The 27812-nt window shown below is 32.3% G+C and overlaps 2 protein-coding genes across 2 annotated transcripts; both read right to left on the bottom strand.

The window, feature by feature from the left end:
• Positions 1–9063: 9063 nt before the first annotated feature.
• Positions 9064–12297, bottom strand: LOC120358332 (uncharacterized serine-rich protein C215.13-like). The gene is made up of 4 exons (XM_039452247.1): positions 11342–12297; positions 9731–9857; positions 9484–9658; positions 9064–9315 (listed from the first exon to the last, which is right to left on the bottom strand). Exons 1-4 carry the CDS (start codon positions 12295–12297, stop codon positions 9236–9238), a joined length of 1338 nt encoding a protein of 445 aa, XP_039308181.1. The 3' UTR covers positions 9064–9235.
• On the bottom strand, positions 11989–18551 carry LOC105202639 (ribonucleoside-diphosphate reductase large subunit-like). Its single transcript, XM_039451737.1, has 6 exons — positions 18055–18551; positions 17663–17972; positions 17416–17583; positions 16912–17297; positions 16644–16843; positions 11989–12309 (listed from the first exon to the last, which is right to left on the bottom strand). The coding sequence occupies exons 4-6, from the start codon at positions 17087–17089 to the stop codon at positions 12304–12306; spliced, it is 384 nt and encodes a 127-aa protein (XP_039307671.1). The 5' UTR covers positions 17090–17297; positions 17416–17583; positions 17663–17972; positions 18055–18551; the 3' UTR covers positions 11989–12303.
• Positions 18552–27812: the final 9261 nt, after the last annotated feature.

Raw genomic sequence — 27812 nt, 5'->3', positions numbered from 1 at the left:
CTACGATAATTTAAGCGCGACCATCTAAGTCATAGATAGCACCTAGCATAGATAGCGTTGCTTAATTTTTGCAACAAAAACAGTCATCCATCCAATTCATGGTTAATTATTATTTGACCTTGAAAATTATACAGAAGTTAACGTTTGTGATGTTTATGGATACTTGATGTTTATGGATAACATATTAGAGATAGATTTTTTTTTAGTTTAATAGATGTCAAAAAGGCGAAACATATGTATAATTAAAATATTTTTTTAAATAATTATCAAATTTTAAAAGTTTTTACGTATTTTTACATATGCGGAATAGCATATTAAATAATTTACAAAGAAACTTGTTTTATTTGTTCTTTTTTTTTAATAACTTACAAAAGAAACATCAGGTTACGGCTTAAAAATTTCAATGCACTTAAATACACTATTTTAGGCGAAAAAAAAAACTTTACGTCTTTGGCCGTTTCAACCAATGGCTCATAGTTTTGAATCAATTCTTAAAACAAATTAAATATAGGTCGTAACGGTCATAGCAAGATCTTGGTGCTAAAATAATATTTCATACGTTTTAATTTATATTGAACTGCGCGCTGTTACTTTCGGTTTCAAACACAACTCTCAAAAATGAAACATAATTAAATTGAAATAAAATTACTTAAGTGTCTTAAATTTTTGAATAAATGGGGAGATCCTGGTTCAAAGGGGCTGGTCGAGATAATATATTTCTGCAACATATTTTTCACTTTCTTTATAAGGTCGGGGAATTTTAGAGATGCAAGTTAGCAGTATTATTAAATTTTATTTCAAATTAATTATATTTCAATTTTGAGGGCTATGTTTGAAACCGAAATTAACGACGCGAAGTTTAATATAAATTAAAATATACAAAATATTATTTTAGCAACAAAATCTTGCTATGACCATCGTGGCCTATCTCTATTTAATTTGTTGTATACAAGTGGCGGTCTTGAATCTATATAATTTCTTTTTTAAATGAGTTTATTCCACCAATAAACGGACGGAACACTTTATACATTTGACTATCATTATTGTACAACAGTAGCAGAAGCGTAGTTAATAAGACGTTGGCTTCGTATGCATATTCAAATTGTGTCAAGTGCAATTTTTTATTTGGATTACATTGTTTTGTAAATTAAATAAAAAAAATTTTTAATAATTATAATAATTTAAAAAACCTGTACAAAATACGTTTATATAATTCTTTTTAATTTAATGTTATTAATTTTAATTATTTATATAGAATGCGTATCAGTTTTGAAAAACTTCAATATTTTTTTTATATTAGAACAAAACAAGTGCGTGCTATGCATGCGCTACAGAGTTTTTGATATTACGTATGCGGATTTATACAAATTATATTTTAAAATTAAAAAGTAAATCAAGATAAGAAAAATTTTACATAAATTAATAAAAACAAATTCATTAAAAGAAAAAATAAAATTTACGTAATTTTTTTTCTAAGTTAAATAATTTAAATAATAATATACCTATATAGAGGAGAAGAGGATACTATGGCTACTGTCGACAATATGGCTACCCCTACTATTTTCGTTATTAGGTGACGTATTCTAACAATTGCTTATGGAGTTATTTGTTTAGAAGCCCGCTGTTTTTTAGTGATGCTAATGTGCCAATACATAATGACTGATAATTGTTATAAGGCATTTTTACTTGTGAGCACTTCTAAACTTTTTCAAGGTACACATTTAACCTTTAATTACATATACTTCTTCATTATTCTTAAACTTGAGTGTATTATCACACGAAGGCACATACACTCGAGTGTTTATTTTTTATTTAATTTTTTAATCAGCTGTATACATTTTGAATTATACAAAGTTAAAACAATAACATGGAATTTTGGCAATACGGTTTTTTAAACGAAATTTTTATATCAAAATATTTCTTCAATAAGTCGGTTGTCATTCTAAAGAGCAGTGTTTAGAAACATTAGACATCATTTTATGCTTATTATTTAATGTTAATCAGGGATAAAATGATATTTTTAATAAAATTTCTAATGGTATTACTGAAGCTTTTGAACGCAGGAAAATTCTAAATCGGGAAAATTCTAAACAATGGAAAATTAAAAATATATAATTTTGTAACAAAGTACTGTGTTTATTTTAAACTAAACTAATTTTTTTAAATTATTTTTATAGATAACCATATTACAGCCACTTTTTTTCTTCCACCGATTATGCAGTGCATTAGATTTTTATAAATCACGTCCTAAATAATAAATATTTTATTACTTTAAGTCTAGAATTTTTTTTAATTATTTTTATGGATAGCCATTTGCTGGTAACTAAGTGATTGCGGATTTTGTCAATAGATGGCTTTAGAACATTCTTTTGTTTTGTCAACGTGTTTAAGCACCTAACCTATATTGTTTTTTTGTTGTGTGAACTTCCGCCTTTAATTTAGTACAAAAATTGTATTAATTAATTATTTAGTTTTATTTTTATCTCAATTTAAAAACGGAAGAATAAGACGCGCATTTCAAACATATCTTCTTGTATTATTTTGGAAAAGGCAAGAACGCATCGCAAACACACAAGTAGTTATGTGCCGTATATGGAAATGAAGCCTTAAAAGAAAGGCAATGTCAAAATTGGTTTGCCAAATTTCATTCTGGTGATTTTTCGCTGAAAAATGCTCAACGATCTGGCCATCTAGTTGAAGTTTATGAAACCCATATCAAGGCCATTATCGATCCAGATCGTCATAGCACAATACGTGAGATTGCAGAAAAGCTTAATGTATCGCATACATGCATTCAAAAAAAATTAAAACAGTTTGCCCGTACAGCACAAAAGCTTGCTACAATGTTGCAATGTTGCATGTTGCAATGCAATGTTGCAGAAACATTGCAAAAATATTTTTTTTGCAATATTACTTTAGCAATATTGCAGCATTATTTAAAAAATGTTATGAAAAACATAATGACCTATTTTATTGTATTATAAATGCATGGTCATTTAATAAGAATTACTTCTATAATTTTTAACCTTTAAGAATTCTTAAATAAAATACGTTATATTATTATACATACAAATTGGTATGTTAGTCTTAATATATCAGTAATACTAAAACTTCCCACAATAGATCGATGCGTTTTTTTAAAACAATTTTAATTACTTTATGTGTTAAGAATATTATGTCAAGTTATATATAATCCATTAGTAAGGACTTGCGTACAATGGAGGAATAGAAATGATTATTAAATATTAGAAACAAAAAATTTAGAAATACAGATTAACGAGGGAAGATCAGGAAAAAGAAAAAAGTTGATTTTTATAAATCTTTTTGCGGCATAAGACTTTCAATAAACTGTCCATAACTTTTCTTACATATTTCTCATAATTCGTAAATGTAGAATTATAATAAATATATGAGAAAAGTTATGGACAGTTCATTAAAAATCTTGTGCCGCAAAAAAATTTATGAAAATCAGCTTTTTTCCGCCAATTACATGACCTTCCCCTCTTAAATGTAAAACGCACAGTGAATATAATATTTTATGCCTTATTTGTATTTATTGTGCGTTTTGTTTAATATTTATTTTTAATTTTTTGTATGTCTGATATTTAATCCATGCAATACATAAATTTGCAGCAATTAACATTCCATCGTTACAACAATGTTGCTGCAAAATTGCTGCAAGTATTTCTCCATTGCTGTACACTGTGTAATGTTTTGCTGCAATATTGCTGTAAGTATACTCCTTCATTGTACCCAGAGCATAATATTGCATAAACGTTATATGACAATGTTGCTACAACATTACGTGTAATGTTTCAGCAATATTGGTAAAGCGGACAGTTTACCGTTGCTGCAATATTGCTGAAACATTGCAGCAATATTTTGCAACATTTCTGCAATATTACAATCTTGCGATGAAATATTTTTGCAAAGTTGCTGCAATATTTTTGTGCTGTACAGGTGGTTATGTCAAAAAACTCGATTTATGGATCTTTCATCAGCTTAAGGAAATTCATTTGATGTAACGCATTAGCGATTCGTTTCTGAAACGCAACAAAATTGATCCATTTCTAAAACGGTTGATAACTGGCGATGAAAAGTGGATAGTTTATAACAAGGTCGTGGGTGGTGCAAGATAAACCAACTCAGATAACATCAAAAGCTGAGATTCACCCAAAAAGTTATGCTGTCAGTTTAGTGGGATTATAAAGGAATTCTGCACTTTGAACTTTTATCAAGAAACCAAACGATTAATTCAAACGTGTACGTTCAACAATTCGCCAAACTGAGCGATGCAGTTCAAGAAAAGCGGCCAGAATTGGCAAATCATAACCCAGTCGACACAATTTGTAACTGCTATATAATTTGGGAGTAACAGTTTATATAACAAAATGTTTCATAATATTTACATCACAGCTATGTCTATCTATTGCTTCTTTCTATAAAATATAAATGTACAATTGTTACATAGTATTAACATAACAAGTATGTAATGCACCAATATATAATCAATATTGCAACATGATATTGTAGCAATTTACGAGGTGTGTTCAAAAAGTATCGCGAATTTTGAATTTTCGCGGGTTACGTATATTCGAATTTCGATCTTTTTGTGGCGTTATGTTGGTACTCATGTCTCTCACTTATGCCGACAAGCTCGGCCATTTTGAATGTTCACTTAATTGTTGACAGCTGCTTTGCTTGCACGTGTTTTGGATCGTCTTCGATTTTTACCTATTCAAAAAAATGGATCAAAGAACCTGTATCAAATTTTGTGTGAAAAACGAAATTAAGTGCGCGGATGCATTCCGAATGTTGACTGTGGCATACGGAGAAGCTACCTTGGACCGAAGCAACGTTTATCGGTGGTACAAAATGTTCTCAGAAGGCCGAGAAGATGTGAACGACGAAGAGCGTGCCGGACGCCCGAGCACTTCAACAACAGACGAAAAAATTAATGAAGTGGAGAAAATGGTATTGGCCAATCGTCGAATCACCGTTAGAGAAGTTGCTGAGGACCTAAACATATCGATTGGCTCGTGCCATTCGATTTTTATCAATGATTTGGGCATGAGACGGGTCGCCGCGAAATTCGTACCAAAATTGCTCAATTGCGACCAAAAACAGCATCGCATGAACATTGCTAATGAGATGTTGGACTCTGTCCGCGACGACCCAAATTTGCTCGAGAGGGTCATAACTGGTGACGAATCGTGGGTTTATGGTTATGACGTGGAAACCAAAGCTCAATCATCTCAATGGAAGCTGCCGCACGAACCAAGACCGAAAAAAGCGCGCCAAGTTCGGTCGAATGTGAAAGTTTTGCTGACAGTTTTCTTCGATTGCAGGGGCGTGGTGCATCATGAGTTCTTGCCACAGAGTAGAACGGTCAATAAGGAATATTACCTGCAAGTTATGCGCAATTTGCGCGAAGCAATCCGCCAGAAACGCCCGGATTTGTGGAAGAACAAAAATTGGCTTTTGCACCACGATAACGCCCCTGCTCACACATCGTTGCTTGTGCGCGACTTTTTGGCCAAAAACAACACACTAATGATGCCGCAGCCACCGTATTCCCCAGATCTGGCCCCCTGTGACTTTTTCTTGTTCCCTAAACTGAAGAGGCCCATGAAAGGACGACGTTACGCTACGCTTGACGAGATAAAGACGGCATCGAAGGAGGAGCTGAACAAGATAAAAAAAAATGATTTTTTGAAGTGCTTCGAAGATTGGAAAAACCGTTGGCACAAGTGTATAATATCTCATGGGGATTACTTTGAAGGGGACAAAATAGATATTCATGAATAAATAAATAATTTTTGAAAAAACACAAAATTCGCGATACTTTTTGAACACACTTCGTAAATCAATATAATTAATTAGTTACATGATAATACCATTATTATATAGAATTTAATTATTGGAACTATATAGACGTTTTATATTTTGATGATAGGTTTTCTAACCTATACAACGCCAGCTTTAACGATTGATATCTCGGTTCGCGAGACAGAGCGACTCTTTTTTCTGCCAAATTCGTTCATTTTGAGCGAAAATGCATTGAATGAGTCTAATTTCGTCAAAATCGGAGGTGAGGTGGGGTATTCTGAACAATTACTGTTGATTTTTCTACATTAAATATTAATGCTGCTGTAACGTTAAAGCAACATTGAACAAATTGTTATCGATATACGAAATAAGTCTGTGGACAAAAAAATCTTAATCTACATCTTAATGATCAGACAATATTTTTTAAATGCTTTTTTAATGTTTAAAAATTTTTTTTTTATTTTTAATTTAATTATTGTGTCATATAAGCTTGTTTCTAATTGTATTCTTATTTATACGAATGACAGAAAAATTATTCCAAATGCTATTCCGCATTTGTAATAATTAGCAAAAAAAACTATATTTTTATATATGTTTATATAAATATTATGCTTTAATTATACATGTTTCATTTTCTCTACATATATTTATTTACGCCCGTTTCCTCCAACGTGGTTCAAAATTTGAACCCAGTTTAAACTCCAATCGACGACATTTTGCGTTCTACCAAGTTTTTACTGAAAGTTCAAATGAGTTAAACGGCGTTCACTCTGAACGCCCATTTTTGGCCGGTTAATTGGTTTGATCGGCGTTTAAGCAGAAAACAACGCAAAACGCCGACATTTGAGATTGTTTGAAATTATGCATATTGTCATCTGTATTTATTCTTAGTTTTGAAGTTATTATGGCATATAATATTTTATCATCATCTGATGATGAAATATAAGATAAAGTATGAGATAATAAGGTATATAAATAGGAGACCCTAAAGATTTAAATTACGTATGAATTATTTCGAGGATTTAGACGAAATAAAATTTAAAATATCTTTAATATTTATCTTTAATATCTTTCATTTTTATTTTTAATATTTCACAATATTAAAGATTATTTAAATATTTTTCAACTTTTTTACTTAATTACCTCAAAACTTATTGCCGTTCAGATTTTTTCCGGAGTTCGTTACCTATGCCGCCGCGGTTTCAATGCCAGTTACCCAACCTTGCCCAACCTTTCTCTCTTTCCGTCACAATCATTAGCTGTGCACCAATCACATTACTTGACACAAATTTGATTTGAGTTAACACGCACGAAGTGTACGTTCAGGTGATCGAAACAAAGGTAAAGTTGAAGGAAAGCAAAACGAGTTGACCGAAGATTAAACTGCGTTCAAAATTGAACGAAGTTCACATGAGTTGAACCACATTAGAGGAAACGGGCATTAATCTATCAATTATATACATATTAGTATAAAGTGTTCACAGATCATCACTAGGGATCAGTTCGCAGCAGTCGCAGAAGTCAAGCAACGTCCACCGCGGTCACGACTTGGATGGGTGGCCACTTGGGAATTTTTAAGAAAAAATTTCCAAGATTTTTTTGCGAAAAATGTAAAATGCTACAAAAACATGGTTTTGCATTGAAATTACTCGTATGTGGTGTAACCATATTAATATTTACATTTCAGAGAAATTTTAACATTTATTCAGAGGACATCAGACATTGCTGCAATGTCTCATTAATATTGCGATTAAATATTGCATGAGATATTAATACAATATTATAGTGTGCTATATGGGCTATGATCTACGGTAATTTATTTCAACATCAAGAGGCGCGGTCTCGTGCCAATTCAAAAAAAAAAGCGAGAAAGACCGACGCCTCTTTTACGCGAGTCAGCGAGTTCAAGCATAACAAGATTATCAGATCTCAGCAACGGCTGAACCGATCAAGTTCAAAGTCATCTCATTCGATAGCTTGGGAAAAATTGCATATATAAAAGTGTTTTTATTTTTTCTCTCCGTGCCCTACGAGCGGAGATATTGCGATGCAAATTCTAATCTCTACATTTTTCTGTAAGATACGTCTCCTTGGTCGTCGCCCTCAGGAATTCTCCCTTTCACATTTTTGACACAGTGTGGCGCTCGCTACTACACTATCAGCATCTATGCGGTCACGTGATGTACCATGTGATGTGCATCACATGACCGCGATCATGATTGCGCGTATGACAGGTTTCCTAACTTGTAACCTGAATCGTCAATAATATCTCGGTTTGCGGGGCAAACGACACATTTTTCTGCCGAATTCTTTCGCGTGGTGCAAAAATGCGTTGAATAAATCTCCCAGATAACATTTTGCGAGTGAACGTCCAGCAAATCACGCGCAAAAGAGATTCCTACAACGCCAGCAAAACCTTATCCAACTGCGTCGTCACTTAAGCAACAAATCGCCAGCAAATTTTGCTTGCAACACTCTCGTCATAAACATGTGAGATGCATGTCAAATCAACAAGCAATATGCATATATATTGTGCAAGCAATACGCTAATAACATGTGCATGCAATATGCGTATAATATATGAAAGCATCACGCACAATATGCTGGCGATTTGTTGCTTGTATAATAACGCACTAGGACAAGATTTTGCTTGCGCTATAGGACTCCTTTTTGCGCGTGATTTGCTGGACATTTACCCCAAATGTTTTCTAGATTATTTTCCAAAATGAGACGTGCTATACAAATGGTAATGTAAGGACATATATGTACTTATTTACCATATTATATATATATATATATATATATAATAAGACGTTATATATATATATATATACATATAATAAGACTATATATATACATATATATAGTCTTATTATATGTATAATTTGGCAAATAAGTACATATATGTCTTCACATTACCATTCGTATAGCAATTACACATATACATGTATGCATATACATATAAATTGCTATTCAAATGCTATAAGGGCATATATGTAGATATAATATACACATTTGCTATATTATATATAAATAAAATATATGATATGGATAAAATCCAGAAAACATTTTGTGTGTGTGTGTGTGTATATATACTCGTATATGTAATAGATGATAAGCTACAACAAAATCAAATCACGTATTCTTATATAGTATGCATTTTTATTCTTTAATTAATCCAATAAAATTTGATATATACGTAGTTCTTAGATAATAATTTGTAATACCAAAAAGTATAATATGTATTTTTATTCTTTTATTAATGTAATAATAAAAAAATTTGATATTAGTTCTTAGATGAAATATTGAAATACAAAAAGTTAAATTTAAAGAGGAAAGTTTCAATAAGATTTCAGATTATATTGTGTTGTTCTCTTGTATTCATACGCTGCTGATGTCGATGCCTTTATTTGGCTGATCGTAAGGCTTCTGATACATAAAATTTAAATTCTGAAAGTGTTAATTCAAAATGTGTAGAAGCAGCATCTAAAAATAAAAATAGTTATTGTTAATAATTGTTTAGTTTATATAATTAGTCAATGAGTGAGAAAGAAAGAAGAAAAGAGATACAAAATAAAAAATATATATTTTAAATATTAACTGTACTGACATAATATATAAATATCGAACTGACATATAATATAAATATCGTACCATGTAAAGCATCTATAACTCGTAAATCTGATAATTTTTCCTTTGTAGAACGGTTATTGTTGTCCTTGCCCGTCCATGTAAACAATGAGGCTGAATTTGGAGTAAAAATTTCTTTAAATGCCAAATATATTACGTCTCTTATATTTCTTCCTCCAATGGATGCAAGATACTGTACCTATATTAATTTGACAATATGAAATAATTTAATTAACTCATTTATAACATGGGATCAACTAATAATATGTACCATTTGTATATATTTTGCATCATTTGACTGATTGAATTCCAACACTTCTTCAATCGTTTCGAATGGAATTACTTTTGGTTTTATAGGTCTTTTATTTACTCTTTGATTCGAACGTTGATTTATCATCCTATTAACAAAAAAGTTAAATAAAATATTAAATATTCGATGGCTTTTACATAAAATCTTTGTTATCCTCTACGTTAATTTACAAATCTTTTATTATGTGCTGTATTATTTTTTTTTTTTAATTTTATACTATTATTTTTTATTTTGTAACAACCTGTGTTTTGTCCGAGTGCGGACGAGCTCAGGGAAGCCAGGGCTCGAAGGAAGGTTGCCGGGTTAATCAATTCCGAGATCGGACGTGCGTTTAATGAGAAATGACTTTATTTACGATCTAATACTGACAATATGTGCCCGTAGTTCGCGGATACACGCGGTGCATCCGCGACGGTACGGTGACGCGGTTTTACAATAAGCAGACGCGGTATTACAGTAAGAAGACGCGGTATTTACAGACCGGGGAGCTATTTACATGCGTTCGGTCGCTCGCACTCGGCTCGCGGTCGGTGCGAGAGAGCGCACGATAGCGCGGTCTCGCTCACGCTTGGTTCGGTATCGTCGCGAGGATTCCACGATGTTTATGTCGTCGCCGGCCTTGTCGGTCCGCGGCGCGCGCGGGCCGGGACGCCCTACGCTAGAAGCCGCGTCGGCGTTCCGCGAATTCGCGACAGGTGCGCGGCGGGATTCCCTTAGTAGGGAATCCCCGACGTGAGTCGGTGTCGGCTGCCTCGAGAGCTCTCGATGGAGGCAGAGATATCTCTACCCCCTTGGTGGCAGTCGTTACCGTGGACGCTTGGACGGAGATGGGTTGAGGGAATCGTTGAGATCTCTCAACGGTGGCAGAGCTCGCTCTACCACTCGGATTCCCTAGGTGCCGGGAAAGCGGGATCGGAAATCGCCGAGATCTCTCGGCGGTGACAGAGCTCGCTCTACCACGCGGATTTCCCGGGTCTGGCTCGGAGGCTGGACCGGAGGAGAGTCGATCTCTCTGCGGGATCGTCCGCCTTTTATACCCCGATCTCGGAGAGTCGGGGATGTTCGAGTGGAGTTCGGTTCTTCTCGGAATACAGCATCCCCGCTGCTCCGAGATCGGTCCGGTATCGCGCTCTCGCTTGAGCGTACGCCTCTCTGTCGCTCCAACGCCAGGAGCATGCGAATCCGTGCGCGTGCGCGCGGACTTCGGGCGTTTAACGGCGCGCTTGTCGGACCGTTCGTGCGCGCGTGTGAGGCGATTATCGGCGCGTAGCGCCTGTTCGTCTGTCCGGCGGGTGTTCGGCCGGACAGGGGAGCGGTTCGTGGCCCCAGGGGGAACGATGCGGAGGTGCATCGTTACAATTTAAACTAAATCCTCATAAAAAAGTGACGTGTGAAAAGGTTATGAATAATTTTGTACGAGTCGTTACAGAGTGATTATAAACGTAATTTTTTAATATTATAAAATAATAAAAAGACATTTTTCGTTAAAATCATGTTAAAATATAAAAATTTTACTTTTGCTTTGAAAAAGACAAACTACTTTTTAATTATAAAAAAAATTTGTTTTATTACCTAATTTCTGTCATGGCATTATTCATGCATTCCGTTATTTGTGTTTTTATAACATTTATCAAATCAGTATTTCCATGAGGAGGAATCATATTCTGATTAAGATTAGGATTAGACGTATATGTATTGTTAGAATATGCATTAAAATTCATATTGTGATGAGTTGCTGGAGCTGATAGCAAAGTTAATGATGGCTGGGATTTACGTGTTAATGATGATGATGATGATGGAAAATCAGATAATGGTTGTAAATTTGAAGATGAGCGTTCATTTCTTAAAGAATGTTGAGATGTCCTACCAATTGCAGAAATAATAGAAGATGAAGATGTGATTACTGATGTTTCTGGTAATTGAGACATCGAAGAAGTATAAACAGGAGATGAAAACTGAAATGTTGAGGTTGACGCTGCATTCGTCAATGTGGAAGTTACATAGGTTTCATTTAAATTTTGATTTCTTAATGATACTAAACACTGATTTGTTGGTAATACTGAAGATTTTGATTCAGATTGAAGTGGGAACGATTGCAGAAAATGTGGACGTGCATCACATACTGGTTCATGTTGAAATATTGTTGATTGAGCAAATTGTTGTGTTGGAGAATTAGACAGCAATAGCATTGATGAAGATGTAGGTGCGCAATTATTTAATGATGGCATTATTACTGATGATGTCAGAGGTATTGTAGAATCCGTATAAGATAAATGAGTTGTAACAGTTGGACACAATGTTACAGATGTTGCTTGAATAACTTCAGAGTTGCTATTATTTGATTCCTTTTCATGCAATTTTTGAGTGTCATATTCTGATATATGATCTCGAATATCGTTAATATCATCAATAATAGATATTTTTTCTGTTTTCTTTTGATGTCTAATTGCTTCTTCATCGTCAGAAGATGCAGTTGTTTCATAACGTGAAGGTTTTTTTATGTACTCTCTCCTAGGTCGTTTGTTCATATTGAATTATATCTACAAAACAATATTGCATATAAAAAAAATAATCTCACTATTAATTAAAAAAATTTTAATTTTAATAGTATAATTCAATTAAGGCTACATATCAAAACATCCTCTACGAGAAAAATTTCACTCGATATAATATAGTACACGTTATACGTACTATATATTTCAAGTAAAATTTTTTTCGGAAAGTACGTTTTGGAACCTGCCCTAAGTATATAAGTATAAAAATATATGTAAATATTATATAAATATAAATCGCATAAATATGTAAAAATTATATGAAAACAACATTCAAACACAAAGTAAATGTGTGAATATGAAACATGACATGCATATTTTATGAATATTTTAATAATTAATGATTTATGTATATGAGGATACAGAGTGATAACTCAGCAGAGTAATAGAGGATTGTGGTTTTATTGAAAATGTTTAAACATTAAAAAATTGAAAACAAGCTATTTACGTACTTTAAAAAGCAGTATGTCTATAAAATTCTTTTATTGATAAAACTACATACTGAAAAAATGAAATTGTATCCTTTCTTTAACTCTACAATTTATTAATAATTGAATCTTGAAATATATAATATAAACAGATTTAAAAATAGAATATCATAAATTAGTTTCCGCCATATTTTATGCAATATTTTATTTTGGTATGTATTTTGACAAAATGTTTATTTTGTTATGAGCAATCTTATTTGTACATGTCCACGCAGTGATTTTAATTCTTTCCCTCGGAAAATTTTCCAAACTGAAAAGTCAGCACTTTCTACATGCTCGCAATTCATGATTAATGAAACGAATATAGCTTATTGGTCATTACGTTAATCATGGACTGTGAGTATTAAGAAAGGTGATCACTTTTCAATTTGTAAATTTTTCCGAGAGAAAGAATTAAAATCATTGGATGTACACAATAACGATATTAATTTTAAAAATTAATAGACAAAGATGTTTTTTGAATAAGTATGTAATTGTAACATATCAAATTAAATACTTTTGCAACAGGATACAAATTGTATTAAAAGCATTAACTAACAATTGACAGTAATGTAATTAATTTAATAACAGCATCAATAAAACAAATTTGATTAAACATTTTAAATATTTCATTAAACAACATTTTATAAAAATAATATTTATTTTATTTGTTATTGTTATTCAATGAAGACTAATTTTATTTAAATTATTAAAAATTCATAGTAGCGATTATGTACGTAGAAATATCAGAATTTATATCAGTACTATCAATGTTATCATTTTCAATATTATCCATTTGAAAAAATGGCATTCTGTAACATTTTGTTAAAACATTTGTAAAAGGAACGACTTCATTATCATATAATTCTGAACAAATAAAAAATCCTACTTCATGAGATAAAATTCCAACATCATAGAAATGTTTAACATACTTGAATTTTCTTACAATCAAAAAATATTGTTCATCGGAAGATACTAGTATATTTTGAATCAAACAAATTGATTTACATTTCAGAATACAACAGTTAAGACGTAGACTAAAGGTCATGTTATTGAATTCCAATTTTTTATATTGCTTACAATGAAGAAACATTAAATCTTGATTTAATGGTCCAGATTCATGTAATTGTGACACTCGAATGTTATTATTAAGTGTTCGTCTTTCATAAAATATAGGTTTCTCAGAATATTCAGCCATTCTTCGAATAAATTGTTGTAAAGAAAGATGTGGTTTCCTAATAAATTTTCTAATAAATGGTATTTTGTTCTCGAATGGAAACGTAGAAATAGTATCTAAGACTCCAAATGTTCTGACATCTTCCGTTAAATGTAACAGACCATGAATATTGTACGAGACAAAATCTTTACCATAAAGATTTTCACATAATTTTACAAATTTTTTTAACGCAATTTCTGAGAAGTCTAACAATTTTTTAGAATATGTTGGAGATATTAATACGCGTATTGAGGCATGAAGTAATAAAAAGTGTAAATAAGCATTTTCTTGTAATATTCCATTTAACACAACAGGACTTATATATAATAAGAATTGCCGGAATTCAGTTGCTTTATAATCTTTCCAATCTTTCAAAGATCTTGGCAGTCGAGAAAATTCCACTGGACAATATTTTCGCAATTTTTCCAATCTTGATGATACCATATCAATATGTTTACAAGAAAATTTAACTGATTTTGTAAAGTTTCCAACCATCCATGCCTTGCAAAGTCTTCTTACCACACCTAGACAAACTAAGTGCATGTAATCAAAAGGTACTTGCGATACTATGTTCAAAGGAAATTGTAACAAAGGACTAATTGTATCACTACTATGATGATTTTTATATAGCCATTGTGCATATTCATTATCAGTACGAGATTTATGATTTACACCAAGAAAAGACATTGATCCATTAATATAAGTTCCTGAAACTTTACATTTGGAGCAAGGGTTGGTAGCATTATGACCTTTATGATTTAAAATAAAAGCTCTGGCTGGAGCATCGGCTATAAAACTTCTATAAATTATAGGTATTACTTTATTTTGAAACATAATGCCTTTATTAGAGGAAATTGTTCGTACTTCTTCAAGAAAATATTTAAAAAATTCATTTGAATCTTTAGGTTTTTTATGACCTTTATATATTCCGACAATTCCAGGGCTATTATCTATTATATTACAAACCCGAAATTGAATTGGCCAAATTTGAATTTTTCCACTACGATGTAATTGTGCTCCATCAGTGTTAATGTCTATCTCTAAAGAAGATGGAATTACCTGAGAATACATATTAGATAATTTTGTAATAATAGATTTTTCAAAACCTATATGAACGTATTCTCCATCCTCAAGTGTAATAATGTCTGCTATACTAGAGGGAGTTTTCAAAAGAGTGCGCACATCCTTAGGTAGACAGGAAAAACAGGAATGAGATCTTAAAACATTTAATATGGCATTTCCCTGAACATGAGTTAAATTAATTTCAACAAAAGTCGAAGCTAATTGTTTCTGGAAATTGTCAACAAATTCAAAACTGTCATTGTCAGTGTCACATTCTTCATTATCATCAATGCAATCGCAGTTATTAAATTCATTTTCAGAATCTGTTTCAAAATTTGTTTCAGAATCTGTTCCTTCCTTTATTTTATTTATTTGAAATTGGAATAACTGATTATTGGAAGAATAATCTAAATCTAAATGTGAAGATTTATTACATATTGTATTCTCTGCTGAATTGATATCATGTGTTTTCCTCTGTTTTGCTATGTTATCGTGGTCATGTTCTTTCATTCTTTTCTCTATTCGCTGTTGTTGACGAATAGAAAGACTGTGGAACGGTTTGTTTGGTGGTCGGCCAACAAATTTTTTCATTATGAATTGTATATAATCTATATAAATATAAATAGGTATAAATATTGCTATACATTATTTCTACATAAATAGGGAATATTTCTATACATTATAATTCTTACATATAAATTCCAGTGAGAAATGATAATGGAATTGACGTCCATTCGATGTCAATTCCATTATTAATGTTCTCATTGGAATACACATAAAGTCCAAAATCGAATAATAAATAATATATTAAAGATTTGAGCCAAATTTGAACTTTATATTGTCTAAGATCTTTGGAAAAGATTTTTAGTATTATACTTACTAAAAAAGTAACTGCAGATGTTTATAATTGAATCAAACTTTTATATGATCATTTATGCCCACTCTGTTACATATATAAATTATATACGCATTTATTATCGCTGTTTTATGACTCCGTAGAGAGGATCTATGCAGATTGCAGACTGGATTGTACGTAGGACATTTCCCTCGTGACAAGAGACGACCATATAATTGGTATAAGCAAACATCGGATGCGTCTAAAGTTCTAAAGCCGGCATAGCAACTGTGGGTGCGTTCCGTTTCACGCATAATGCGTGCGATGCATCGTTTATCCTTGTTCTTCAGCGAACGTTAAACAAAGATATATGCGCATCATGTATGAAACGGAACGCACCCATAGGCAGCTCTGCGAAGCGATTGTATGTACACGATTGGTTGTTTGCGGATGTAACAAATGACATTTAACTTGATTAGGCAAGCTGATTTGCCAGTTTGAACGCGCACAATAGTTGGTTATACATCAATTTGGCCGCGTTAGCGCGCGCTTTTTTAAAGTATAGATAATACAGTTTCCAATTATTATTATACTTTAACTAATAAAATAATCTTTTTTATATGCAATATTATTATATTTATTAGAAATAACGGTACAATTGTTATCATATAAAAATATTAATTTTACCATGCAAGTTTATGCATGTCTCTCCGATTTTTAACATAATTAAGATAATATTTACCTTAAAAAACACAATTTTATTGACTGGATTGCCTTCATCTGACTCGTAAGGACCTTTCTCAGTAACTGTTTTGTAACTTGCTTCTAGAGCGCCATAATAAAGAATCTCAAAAATTTGGACCTTGAGTTCCTTAGCTTTGTTACTTTGAAATAGGTATCTCATCAAAATCAACGCATCTGCTAATCCTTGTACACTAATACCTAGTTTTAAAAATGAATGTTTAAAACAGCAATATATAGAATACGTGAATTATGTATAAGTAGCTTACCGATAGATCTGTGTGTATCACATGATAATTTCACCTCTGGCAGAGGATAAAAATTATCGTCAATCTTATCCAAATTGTAGGTGACAAATTTCGCCACTTCCTTAAGTTCATAAAAATCGAAAGTTCTCTTAGTAGAATTCACAAACATGTTGACAGTGATTGAAGCTATGTTACACATGGCATTTATTGAAACTTAAATATTGAACTACTTCAGTAGAGAAACTGCTGCATTCAATTGTACCCAGATCCTGATGATTCAATTTGCGATTACAATGATTTTTAAAAACTATATGTGATACTCCTATTTCAAATTGTACTTGAATGATGAGGAACCTTATCAACTTCCTGACTTTAACTTGTCTTCGAGAACATGTCCTTTTTCATATCTAAAATGACAGAAACATGATTTTCATATATAAATATGACAGAAATGTATTTTTTTCTTAAAATATATAAGCTCAAGTAGTGTAATTTTCAATAATATTAAAAATACTTATCAATTACTTTGTATATAAAGCTTCAAATTTATCACCCCAGTTATTGATATCCTTGCATAAATATTTCGTACCTCGTCTTAATCTTTCGCCTAACATGTGTGTTAAACCAAATGGCTTCTGAGATGTCGCAGGTTCTATTGTTTCCGAAGCAGTAGCACCTTTCAGCGGAGATAACCTGATGAGCAAGATATTTGTGAAAAATTCAAATTATTATGTAGAATATCTCAGCTTCGAGTATATTAACTTTTACTCACATATTCGCAGACTCATGTTTGTCGACTGAGTCGTTAAGTTCGTCATGTGGCGCACGATGAGAATTGTCTAATAACCGCTCTCCACTTGTTCCTTCACAGCTGCCAAATCAGTTTCGAATCCTTGATGCTTCCTTACCAGTGCTTGACTCGCTTCTAAATCTTGGCCGTAGTCGTCCGAGCTGTGAGCCGCTTCCTTCTCCTGTATCCAGGAGATGGTTTCATCAGCTATCCTATCAAATATGTGAATCTGCTTGGCACCTGCCAATGCGTCTTGTGAGCTTATTGGATGAATACAAATCGACTATTATGTCTGTGTAAGATAAAAGATATTAATAATAAATTATATATTAATAAACAATGCAATATTAATATTTAATACAATAATGTCTCACCACTAAGAAGGACCTTCTTTTCTTAAATCCTGTCCAGATTTTTATCATGACAGCGTAATAGCTGTGAGCGTAATTCTCACTGGTACGCCACACTGGTCAACCCAAAAAGACAATCGACAATTCCTCAATTTAATTAATGATACCAAGTAATTTGTTCTTCCCAGGAATAATCCAGTCAACAGAGCTGCATAAAAGACCGTGTTGCAGTAACACAGGTAGATGGTCTCGAGCGGTTGCATACACTAAACAATTAACCTCACCGCACGTTAATGACCGCGCACCAGTGAGCATGATTTTCACTGTACGTGGTCAACCCAAAAAGATCTTGTCTCGAGCGGTTGCACACACCACACATACTTATCCCGTACGTTAATGATCGCGTACCAGTGAAAATTACGCTCACTGGGTACGCGGTCAACCCAAAAAGACTTGTCTCGAGCGGTTCACACACCACGCACCTCACCGATCTCAATCGACTCGCCCATTATTACACGGACTCGTCCACGCCAGCCGACCAATCGGCATCGCAGAAAGCGGAAATGCTACCGCAAAAAAGCTTCACGGATTTTCACTAACTTTTTTATTTAAGATATTTATCAAAATAAAGAAATATAAATATTAATGTACTTTAGCGTTGTCTCTTACCTAATTACACATTTATTACAAAAAGTAATATTTTTTATTTCATATAAACTTAATTTAGAAATAAAATATTAAATTATTTAAAACAATCCATATATATTATTATATTTGAATAACTCCAAAAACTATAATTTAAAAAAATTACTTTCTAATAAATTAGTCGTTTACAATGTTTTCAAAATTAATTTTTAATTTATTTTAATTTAATCTTATAACTTTTAACTAAAATAAGTTTTACGTTCATGTAAATTTTATTTTAACATAATAAAATTAATTTGAAAAATTATTAACTTTAATTTTATATAGTTACCAAAGCATATTAACCTATAATTTTTTTTATTTATCTAATCTTACAAAAAAATCTACTCATATGGTATTTATTTATTGATCTCATAAAAACTTCCAAGTGCGCACATTTTATTAAATTGTTTTTTAATAAATTTGTGGAGTACGTATTTTACATCTATTGAAAGAAATAAAAGATACATAATTTAATTAGAGGTTTTTCTTATTAATTCGAGGCATACTGTGCGAATATTGTACAATAATAGCATTAAAAATCACGAATTGACAATTTTGAATAATTGCGTTAAGATGATACGTAGAATAAAGCAGTTTTGACAAACTAAAATCTCTAATATTTGTCAACAATTAGATAAATTTAAATTTGAAATATAAATATTTTACAATTATTAACAAAAACGTACCGTTTGATTATTTTTTTTATTTAAAAAGTTACCATGCTGAATGTATAATATTTCATACGACAATATTTATACATTATAATTTAGGAATAATTTTGCATTTTTGTAAACATTTATTTGGATTAATTAATTATATTTCTAAATTTGATTTATTTAGACTCAAGTTTTATATTTTAATAGTTTGGAAGTCATACAAACAATGTGCGCACATCGTTCGTATAATTGGCATACGTCTTACATGTTTATAACAAGAGTATTGCGCGCAAAGTTTGCTGGCGCTATTTGTTACCTATATAATAGCACATTAAAACACGGTTTTGCTTGCACAATATGAATCGTTTTTGAGCGTGATTTGTTGAATATTTACACGCAAAATACTTTCTGGGAAGTTATGCACTATGTTGTCAAATTACGAGCAAACGACTAGCAATATGTTAGCCATCTGCATGTAATTTGCCAGTACATGGGACAATACATGAGCTAGCCACTTGTAAGCAATATACACGATGTAACACGTTCTACGAACAAAACGCATGCAAATCTGTTACAAAGTTCGCATGCATATCGCGCGCAAAATTTGCCAGCAAGAAATGTTATCTGGGCTATTATTAATGAATATGTGCAGTTAAAAATATATATTTTACATTAACTAGAGTCAATATTATTATATATTATACTCCTACGAGTGCTGCGTATAAAATTTTTCGAGTGTCATAAGAAGATATGATTTACAAAGTGCACATGAATATGGTAATGAAACAAGGTTAATTAGATCGGATGCACCTTATTAAATCTATTTTTATCTTGCTATCTTTCTCCAATGCATATTTACCTTTCTCAGCAAAAATGTAGTTTGCTCAGGTCTGCCTCTAAGTCATGCTTTTTTAATTCTAGCGTTAATGTAAATGTATATTTTTAATGAATTGACGTTTGAAACAAGTGTCAAATAATTGAATAAAGATATAAAAATGATTCCAATGCCTGGTGTACGTGTAATTTTACAAGTTGAGTCTCAGAGGCCTCAACGCTGCGTGTACTTTCTGGTTTCAGAAATTTATAATTGGATTAATTAATAAATAAGGTACGTACATTTTGAATCCTGTTTATTAAAAAAGTTAATAAAGTAAGTGTAACTTTTACAATGTATATAGAGTTTACTGAAAACTAGTTAAAATAATACATGATATTAAATATGCTCGCTGTGTTACAAAATGAATTATCTTTTATAAGAAAAAATATCTTTCATAAGACGCTCAGAAATATTATTAAATATCAGGTAACAGCAAGATTAACACATATTATTTATTTACAATTAACATTTATTTTGTAACACAGCGAGCATATTTAATATCATGTATTATTTTAACTACTTTAGTGAACTCAATATATATTGTAAGAGCTACACTTAACTTTGTTAACTTTAATAAACAGGATTCAAAATGTACTTACCATACTTATTAATTAATCTAGTTACAAATTTCTAAAACCAGAGAGAATACGCAGCGTTGAGACCTCTGAGACTCAACTTGTAAAATTACACATATTTTTATATCTTTATTCAATCATTTGACACTTGTTTCAAACGTCAATTCATTCAAAATATACATTTACATTATGCTAGAGTTAAAAAAGTATGACTTAGAGGTAGACCTGAGAAAAAGCAAACCACATTTTTGCTGGGAAAAATATGCATTGAAGAAAGATAAAAAGATAAAAATAAATTTAATAAGGCTCATGCAATCTAATTAGCTATGTTTCATTATCATATTCATATGCACTTTGTCAATCATATCTTATGACACTTGAAAAATTTTATACGTAGCATTCGTAGGAGTATAATATAATATTGACTCTAGTTTAATGCAAAATATATATTTTTAACTGCATATATTTATTAATAATACACTTATTCAACACGTTTTTGTACAAGACAAACGAATTCGGCTGAAAAAAGTGCATAACATATAATCTTGTCTATACAAGAGACATATTATTTATTGTGGATGGGAGTTGAGGTTAATTATATTCACGTAAGCAGTTTTTGATTTGCTTGGTATATATATATATATACACTACTCAAAAGAAAATAGGGAACACTTTCCAGACACCAAAAATTAGGCTATTTTCAAATGACTGTAACTCGGTGAAAAATCATCGTAGATAAAAAATAAAAAAAGCATTTTGAAGCTTGAAGATCCAACTTTAACGCTCTATCAGCAGATTTTCAAAATTCTTTTAACTTCCTTGTCTTATGCAGTAAAAAAGCACACCCTGTTTTGTTCCTTAAAATTTCGTATTTTTGACACTTTGCAGCTCGACCAACAAATTTTTTTCGAACAATTCAAGTAAAGCTTCATAAACTACAACATTTTGCCTACAAAATGCTTTTTTTAAAATTTCTCTACGATTTTTTTTGACCGAGTTACGCTACTTTGAAGCTAAACCTGCATTTTTTACAAATGATATCCGTACTCCGTGAAAAATCATCGTAGACAAAAAATCAAAAAACCATTTTAAAGCTCGAAGTTCCAGCTTTAACATGCTGTTAATGGTTTTCAAAAATTTTCTCAATTTCTTAGTACTATGCCCCAAAAAAGATACACTGTTTTTTCCTTAAAATAACGTATTTTTAACAGCCTGTAGCTCAATAAAAAAATTTTTCTCGACAAATCCAATGCAAGTGCCATAAAGTATGACATTTTCTCTACAAAATGCTTTTTTTAAAGTTTTCTCTACGATTTTTTTTGACCGAGTTACAAGACTTTGAAGATATACATTTTTTACAGTACATTTTTCCGAAAAATGACGTCTACCGCCGACATTAGCATTACCCAATGTGCACCACGTGGAGGTTGTCGGTCGGATTTTTGCACATCTGTGTGTGTGTGTGTGTGTGTGTGTGTGTGTGTGTGTGTGTGTATGTATGTATCACAGCAGAGATAAGGACCCCGCAGTTCGTCACTTCTGCAGTATTTAATGACTCCAAACCCTCTCTGCTGTGTGTGTATGCGCTCGCGCGCATGAGAGTTCAATAGTGTGTATTTCCTCCTCTCTGATCAATTACTGCTTGCAAGCGTTCTCGCATATTTATACATCTTGCAATACGATCTTGCGGAATGTTGTGCCAAATTTCCGTTAAAATTTCTCCCAATTCTTCTAAATTTCGCGGCTGTTCCTCGCGACGCCTTAATCGTCGTTCCATTTCATCCCAAATGTGCTCGATTGGATTTAAGTCCGGGCTATTGGCGGGATGATTTAACAGTCTAATTGCGTGTCGTTGAAAAAAACGTCGCGTTATATTCGCCGTATGAGGTCGAGCGTTGTCCTGCATAAAAATAAAGTTCCGACAGGTTCGATTTAATAGCAAAACGTGTGGTCGTAGAATATCGTTGATATAACGAACACCCGTCATTGCCGGAGGTGGCAGGATCACTAGATCACTTCGTCTTGTAAGTGATATACACCCCCACACCATCACGGAACCGCCGTTGTAGGATCGTATTGGCATAACGCAACGTCGATCATAGCGTTCATTTCGTCGATGCCAAGTACGTATACGAGCATCATTGCCATAAAGGCAAAAACATGATTCGTCGGAGAAATATACATTTCTCCAATCCCTAGCGGTCCAATTTATGTGATCGCGCGCAAATTGATAACGTACTTGGCGATGTACGAGTGTGAGTCTTGGTACTTGTGCACGAACACGAGAACGAAGACCGGCTTCTCTCAAACGGTTCTCTCAAGCGCCAATTTTTGTAGTTTAAAAACTTTTTATTTTAATAAAACATTCTCATTTCTGTTTAATTCTTTGAGATTAAATGTTACATATTTCATTGAAACTTTTTCAAATTAAGTACATCCACTTAGGTTAAAACAGAAAAATGTTTCAATAAAAATCAGACGGTCACAGACAGTATCACTTGAATTTTATTTAAAAAGGAATTAAAGATACCGCTACTTGAGTTTTACTTAAAAAATAAATATACTATCACTTGCATTTTATTCGTTAAAAGTAGTACAACAGTTATTTCAAACAGCAATATATTCTCTTTATAATTGGCGCAATTTAAAGATTTCATACATTTTTTGGAAAAAATACATTTAGGTTGAATTAAAAAATAGTACCACTTGAGTTTTTAAAAAAAATTATAGATAAGGTACGCGCGCACACACATAAATTGGCACCTTTTTTTACTTTTTTTTGAAAAGGTATAAATATGTCGTTACTGTTACTTACGAAAAAGGGCGAAATTATAATATAGCTACAATATTGCAGCAACTTTCACGTTATATAAAAGGAGATATTGAAATATATAACTACTATATAGTGAACATATAACTGTGTCGACTGGGAAGAGCGTTGTTTTCCAGCATGATAATGCAAAGCTCCACACATCTTTGGTCACTTGGTTTCAAAAATTATTGGAACTAGATTGCGATGTGTTGTCACATCCACCATATAGCGCCTTTAGATTACCATTTATTTTGTTTCATGCAGAACTCTTTAAATGATAAAATTTTTATTGATGCTGATAATGTAAAATCACATTTAATTCAGTTTTTGCTGGCAAAAATCAGAAGTTTTATAAACATAGAATTATGACATTGCCTGAAAGATGGCAAAAAGTCGTCAACAAAAACAGACAGTACCTAATTGAATAAAATTATGTTTATAAGCAAAAATTAAAAATTTTTTTTTTATTTAAAATCCGCAATCACTTAGTTGCCAACCCAATACAACCACTTTTTTTCTTCCACCGATTATGCGGTGCGTTAGATTTTTATATATATCGCGTTCTAAATAATAAATATTTCATTACTTTGAGTCTAGAATCTGTCAAACAACACTCTGAATGTAATCGTTCAAGTTTCAATAGAAAATATTAATTATAAACAAAGTTATTCAATAAAATGAAAATGGGTGTCATATTACTCTTCTCTTCTAATATTGTTAGTTATTAACAAGGTTTTATTTATAAAAAGAAATGGATATGTGTAATACAAAATAATTCTTTACAGGGAAAATTGTAATCTTGCAGATACGCGTAATCTTAAATCTCTGAAATCAGGCGCTTGTCATTCCTGGACGCTATTCAGTACTGTCTAGCTGGGTCTCCTGTTAGCCACCGCTTCAAATATTCAGCACATGTTATTGTCTTTTTAGGTCTTTCACAACTTTCAACTTTTACATCATATGTATCATAGAGTTTCACTTTTATAATGCAATACGATCCCAAAAATTTCGCTTTTAATTTTAATCCTGGTCCTGACTGTGTGCGTTTAATGGCTACCAAATCATTGAGATGATACTTGTTTGCGTCTCTTCGTCATAAATCGAAACGTTTTTTGTTTTCTGATTGCACCTTTTCTATTTGTCTTCTAGCGTCGTCCCTTAACTGTTTTCTTGTTGCGTCATAATAGTTAGTCATTTCTTGCTCAATCTCTTTATTCATGGTAAGATCATCCTTAGTTTTCATTGTCGTTCCTACAAATAGCTCGAATAGAGTAGTTTTAATGCTGCCTTGATAAGTAGAATTCAAGACTTGTTGTAGCCTTGCAACATGTTTGTATTACTTTGTAGGTTCATCTATGCACATCTTGACAAGTACTGGGATGATCGTCCTGTTGATTTTTTCTATTTGTCCGTTAGCTTGAGGCAAGCCCGCTGTGACTTTATTATGCTCAATATCTTCATTTTGACAATAATCTTAGAACTGCTGAAGTAAAGGCAGTACCTCGATCAAAGATTATTCTCCTTGGATTGCCAAAAATATTTTTCTGAAGTTCTACCTTCTCGATGACTTCTTTTGAAGGTACTGTCTTCGTAGGGTATAGCCACACAAACTTGGTAAATGCATCTGTAATCAGCAGAATGTATTTATAATTTTTGTTTCTCAACTCCAGTGGTCCTAAATGATTTATATGGTAAGTCTGTAGAGGATGGTCTCCTTTGTTCAACGGATCCATCTAATTTGCCTAGGTATCCATCTAATTTGCCTAACTTCTTGTTGATTAGAATGCATTTTAAGCAATTTTCAATGCATTTCTTTACCTTGGCATAAAGATTCATGATAAAATATTCCTGTTTTATGTTGTCTTCAGTTCTCTTTGCTGCAAAGTATTCCTTCTCATGTGCATTCTTTATGACTTTGTTCTGCGTAGCAGAAGGAATCATAATCAGTTTGTTCCTTTAAGCTTGTTTATAAACCAATTCGTTCCGTAGTATGTAGTCTAGATATAGCTCTTTTTTCAATTGCTTCTTGTTATTCTTGATAATTTTGTCATCTTCTTGAACTTTCTTCATCTTCAAAATAACATCATGAGTAAATTCTATGGTCATTACGGGATAACGGCTGAGCGCATCTACGTGTTTTAGTCGTGAACCAGATCTTTGTTTAATATTATAATTAAATTCTTGTAAAAACATAGCCTACCTGGCTATCCAAGGTGTAAAATCCTTCTTTTGCATAGTCTGTTGGAAAACAACACAGTAATAATCTTGGACGTCTTTTCTAAAAGATATATCCGAAATTTTTTCAAAGCTTTCATTATCGCTAATGTTTTGAGCTTGTAGCTTGAATATTTTCGTTTCCCATCCGACGTTTTTTTACTCATAATGTATACGAAGTGTAATTTTTCATCTTCAGACAGTTTCTGTAGTAATACAGCTCCGTAACCATTGGTATGAACTTTAATTTCATATTCTTGATTGTAGATGATTAAAACTGGTTCTATGGTTAGACACTGTTTTAATTTTCTAAATGCATCTATTTCTTCTTTACCAAATCAAAAAGATGTTTTCTTCTTTAACAGATCACTTAGTTTAACAATTTTAGAATATTACGGAATAAATTTCCGAAAGTATCCGGTTCGTCCAAAGAAACTCTGTATTTGTTTAGCGGTCTTGGGCTCCGGGAAAACTGCTTTTGTTTTCTCCGTTAAAGGGAATAACTTTCCATCTTCATGACGTGGCTAAAAATTCAATACGTTGTTTCAATAGTTGGCATTTTTTTTTATTAATTTCCAATCCATGTTTTTCTGCTCTTTTTAACACCAGTTTCAGCCTCTCAATAGCATCTTCTTCGTTCTTTGCCGGTATTATTAAATCATCGATGTATGGTAATACAATTCCTTTTGTTGTCAAGTCACTAAAGGTTTTGTTAATAAACAGCTAAAATACGGCTGAAGAGTTGCAAAGACTAAATGGCACCCTTTGGAACTGATATTGTCTACTGTGCGTCACAAACGCCGTATATTTTTAGCTTTTTTTGTCCACAGAAACATGAAAGAAACCGTTCCTAAGATCCAGAGAGCTGATATCTCGCAGTCAATCTAAAATGTCCTCTATAAGGAGCAAAAGATAACGATCCTTCATTATTACCTTGTTAATCGCCCGGTAATCAATACAAAATCTTACTGTTCCATCTTTCTTCTTAGTCACTACGACTGGACTGGCATACTCTGAAGAACAAGGTTCAAGTATCTCTTCTTTAATCCATCCCTCTACTTGTTCATCGACAATCTTCCTCTTGTGAAATGGTAGGCGTTTTGATCATGTAAATATTTTCTGATTTTCACTTAAAGTAATAACCACCTCGATGTTAAACGCTTTTATCTTTTTAACAGCATAACTATCCAATAAGTTTTCAACTTCTCTTTGTTTTTCCTTGCAGACGGCATAATCGATAGTAGATGAATCCAGTTCAACAGCGTAATTCGGAGAAAGGACACCACTCACTTTTGGAGTTTTAATGATAATTATGTTGTTTTGACTTAATTTAACTTCAACTTGTGATAGTAGTTCATTTCCGACAACCGCTTCCATCGTGATAGTATCATCAGTCACCATATAAATTGTTGCTTCAAAATGCTCGTCGTTGATTGAGATTACGTTTTTAAAACATTCTATCGGTGCTACATTACTTCCAACAAATCCAGAGAACCGTAACGCCAAATTTGACAATATCGGCGAACCTACTTTCTTATGTGAGCTACAATATTATACTGGCTACCAGTGTCGACTAATGCATTGAGTTTTGCCCCTTTCATTTCTATCATTTTGTACATTCTTTTTGGAGCACTCAAGCTATTCACTGCTTCAATTTTTTTCGTATTTCCGTTGATGTCTTCTTTTATCTTCTTCGACTTCTCTTTTTTGCAGTCAAATGACTTATGACCAAACTCGTTACATCTAAATCATTTATTGCTCTTGTTCTTATTTTTACACGTTCTTGATTTATGACTTAATTCATCGCAATTAAAACATCGTACTTCTTCTTTCAATTTCATAATTTTCTCAACCGTAGGTGAATTCAATGATTTACTAGTGGCTGCACTCTTTGTTCTTATCTTTTCGTATATTTTCAATTTCTCCTTGAAGTCTTTCTTATTTCTTGCTCCATACAGTAT

The sequence above is a fragment of the Solenopsis invicta genome, chromosome 7 (assembly GCF_016802725.1).
Source record: "Solenopsis invicta isolate M01_SB chromosome 7, UNIL_Sinv_3.0, whole genome shotgun sequence".
In the NCBI taxonomy this organism is placed as follows: domain Eukaryota; kingdom Metazoa; phylum Arthropoda; class Insecta; order Hymenoptera; family Formicidae; genus Solenopsis; species Solenopsis invicta.
The sequence above is the reverse complement of the archived record's forward strand: the minus strand, read 5'-3'. Positions and strand labels throughout refer to the sequence as shown.

Excerpts from the sequence above, each read along its gene's own strand:
- LOC105202639 (XM_039451737.1), bottom strand. The coding sequence starts at position 17,089 with ATGTGTAACATAGCTTCAATCACTGTCAACATGTTTGTGAATTCTACT. Across the intron at positions 16,844-16,911 it reads TGATACACACAGATCTATCG|GTATTAGTGTACAAGGATTA; the intron begins GTAAGCTACTTA and ends TTTTAAAACTAG.
- LOC120358332 (XM_039452247.1), bottom strand. The coding sequence starts at position 12,297 with ATGAACAAACGACCTAGGAGAGAGTACATAAAAAAACCTTCACGTTAT. Across the intron at positions 9,659-9,730 it reads ATGCAAAATATATACAAATG|GTACAGTATCTTGCATCCAT; the intron begins GTACATATTATT and ends AAATTAATATAG. Across the intron at positions 9,316-9,483 it reads AGTTATAGATGCTTTACATG|ATGCTGCTTCTACACATTTT; the intron begins GTACGATATTTA and ends TTTTATTTTTAG.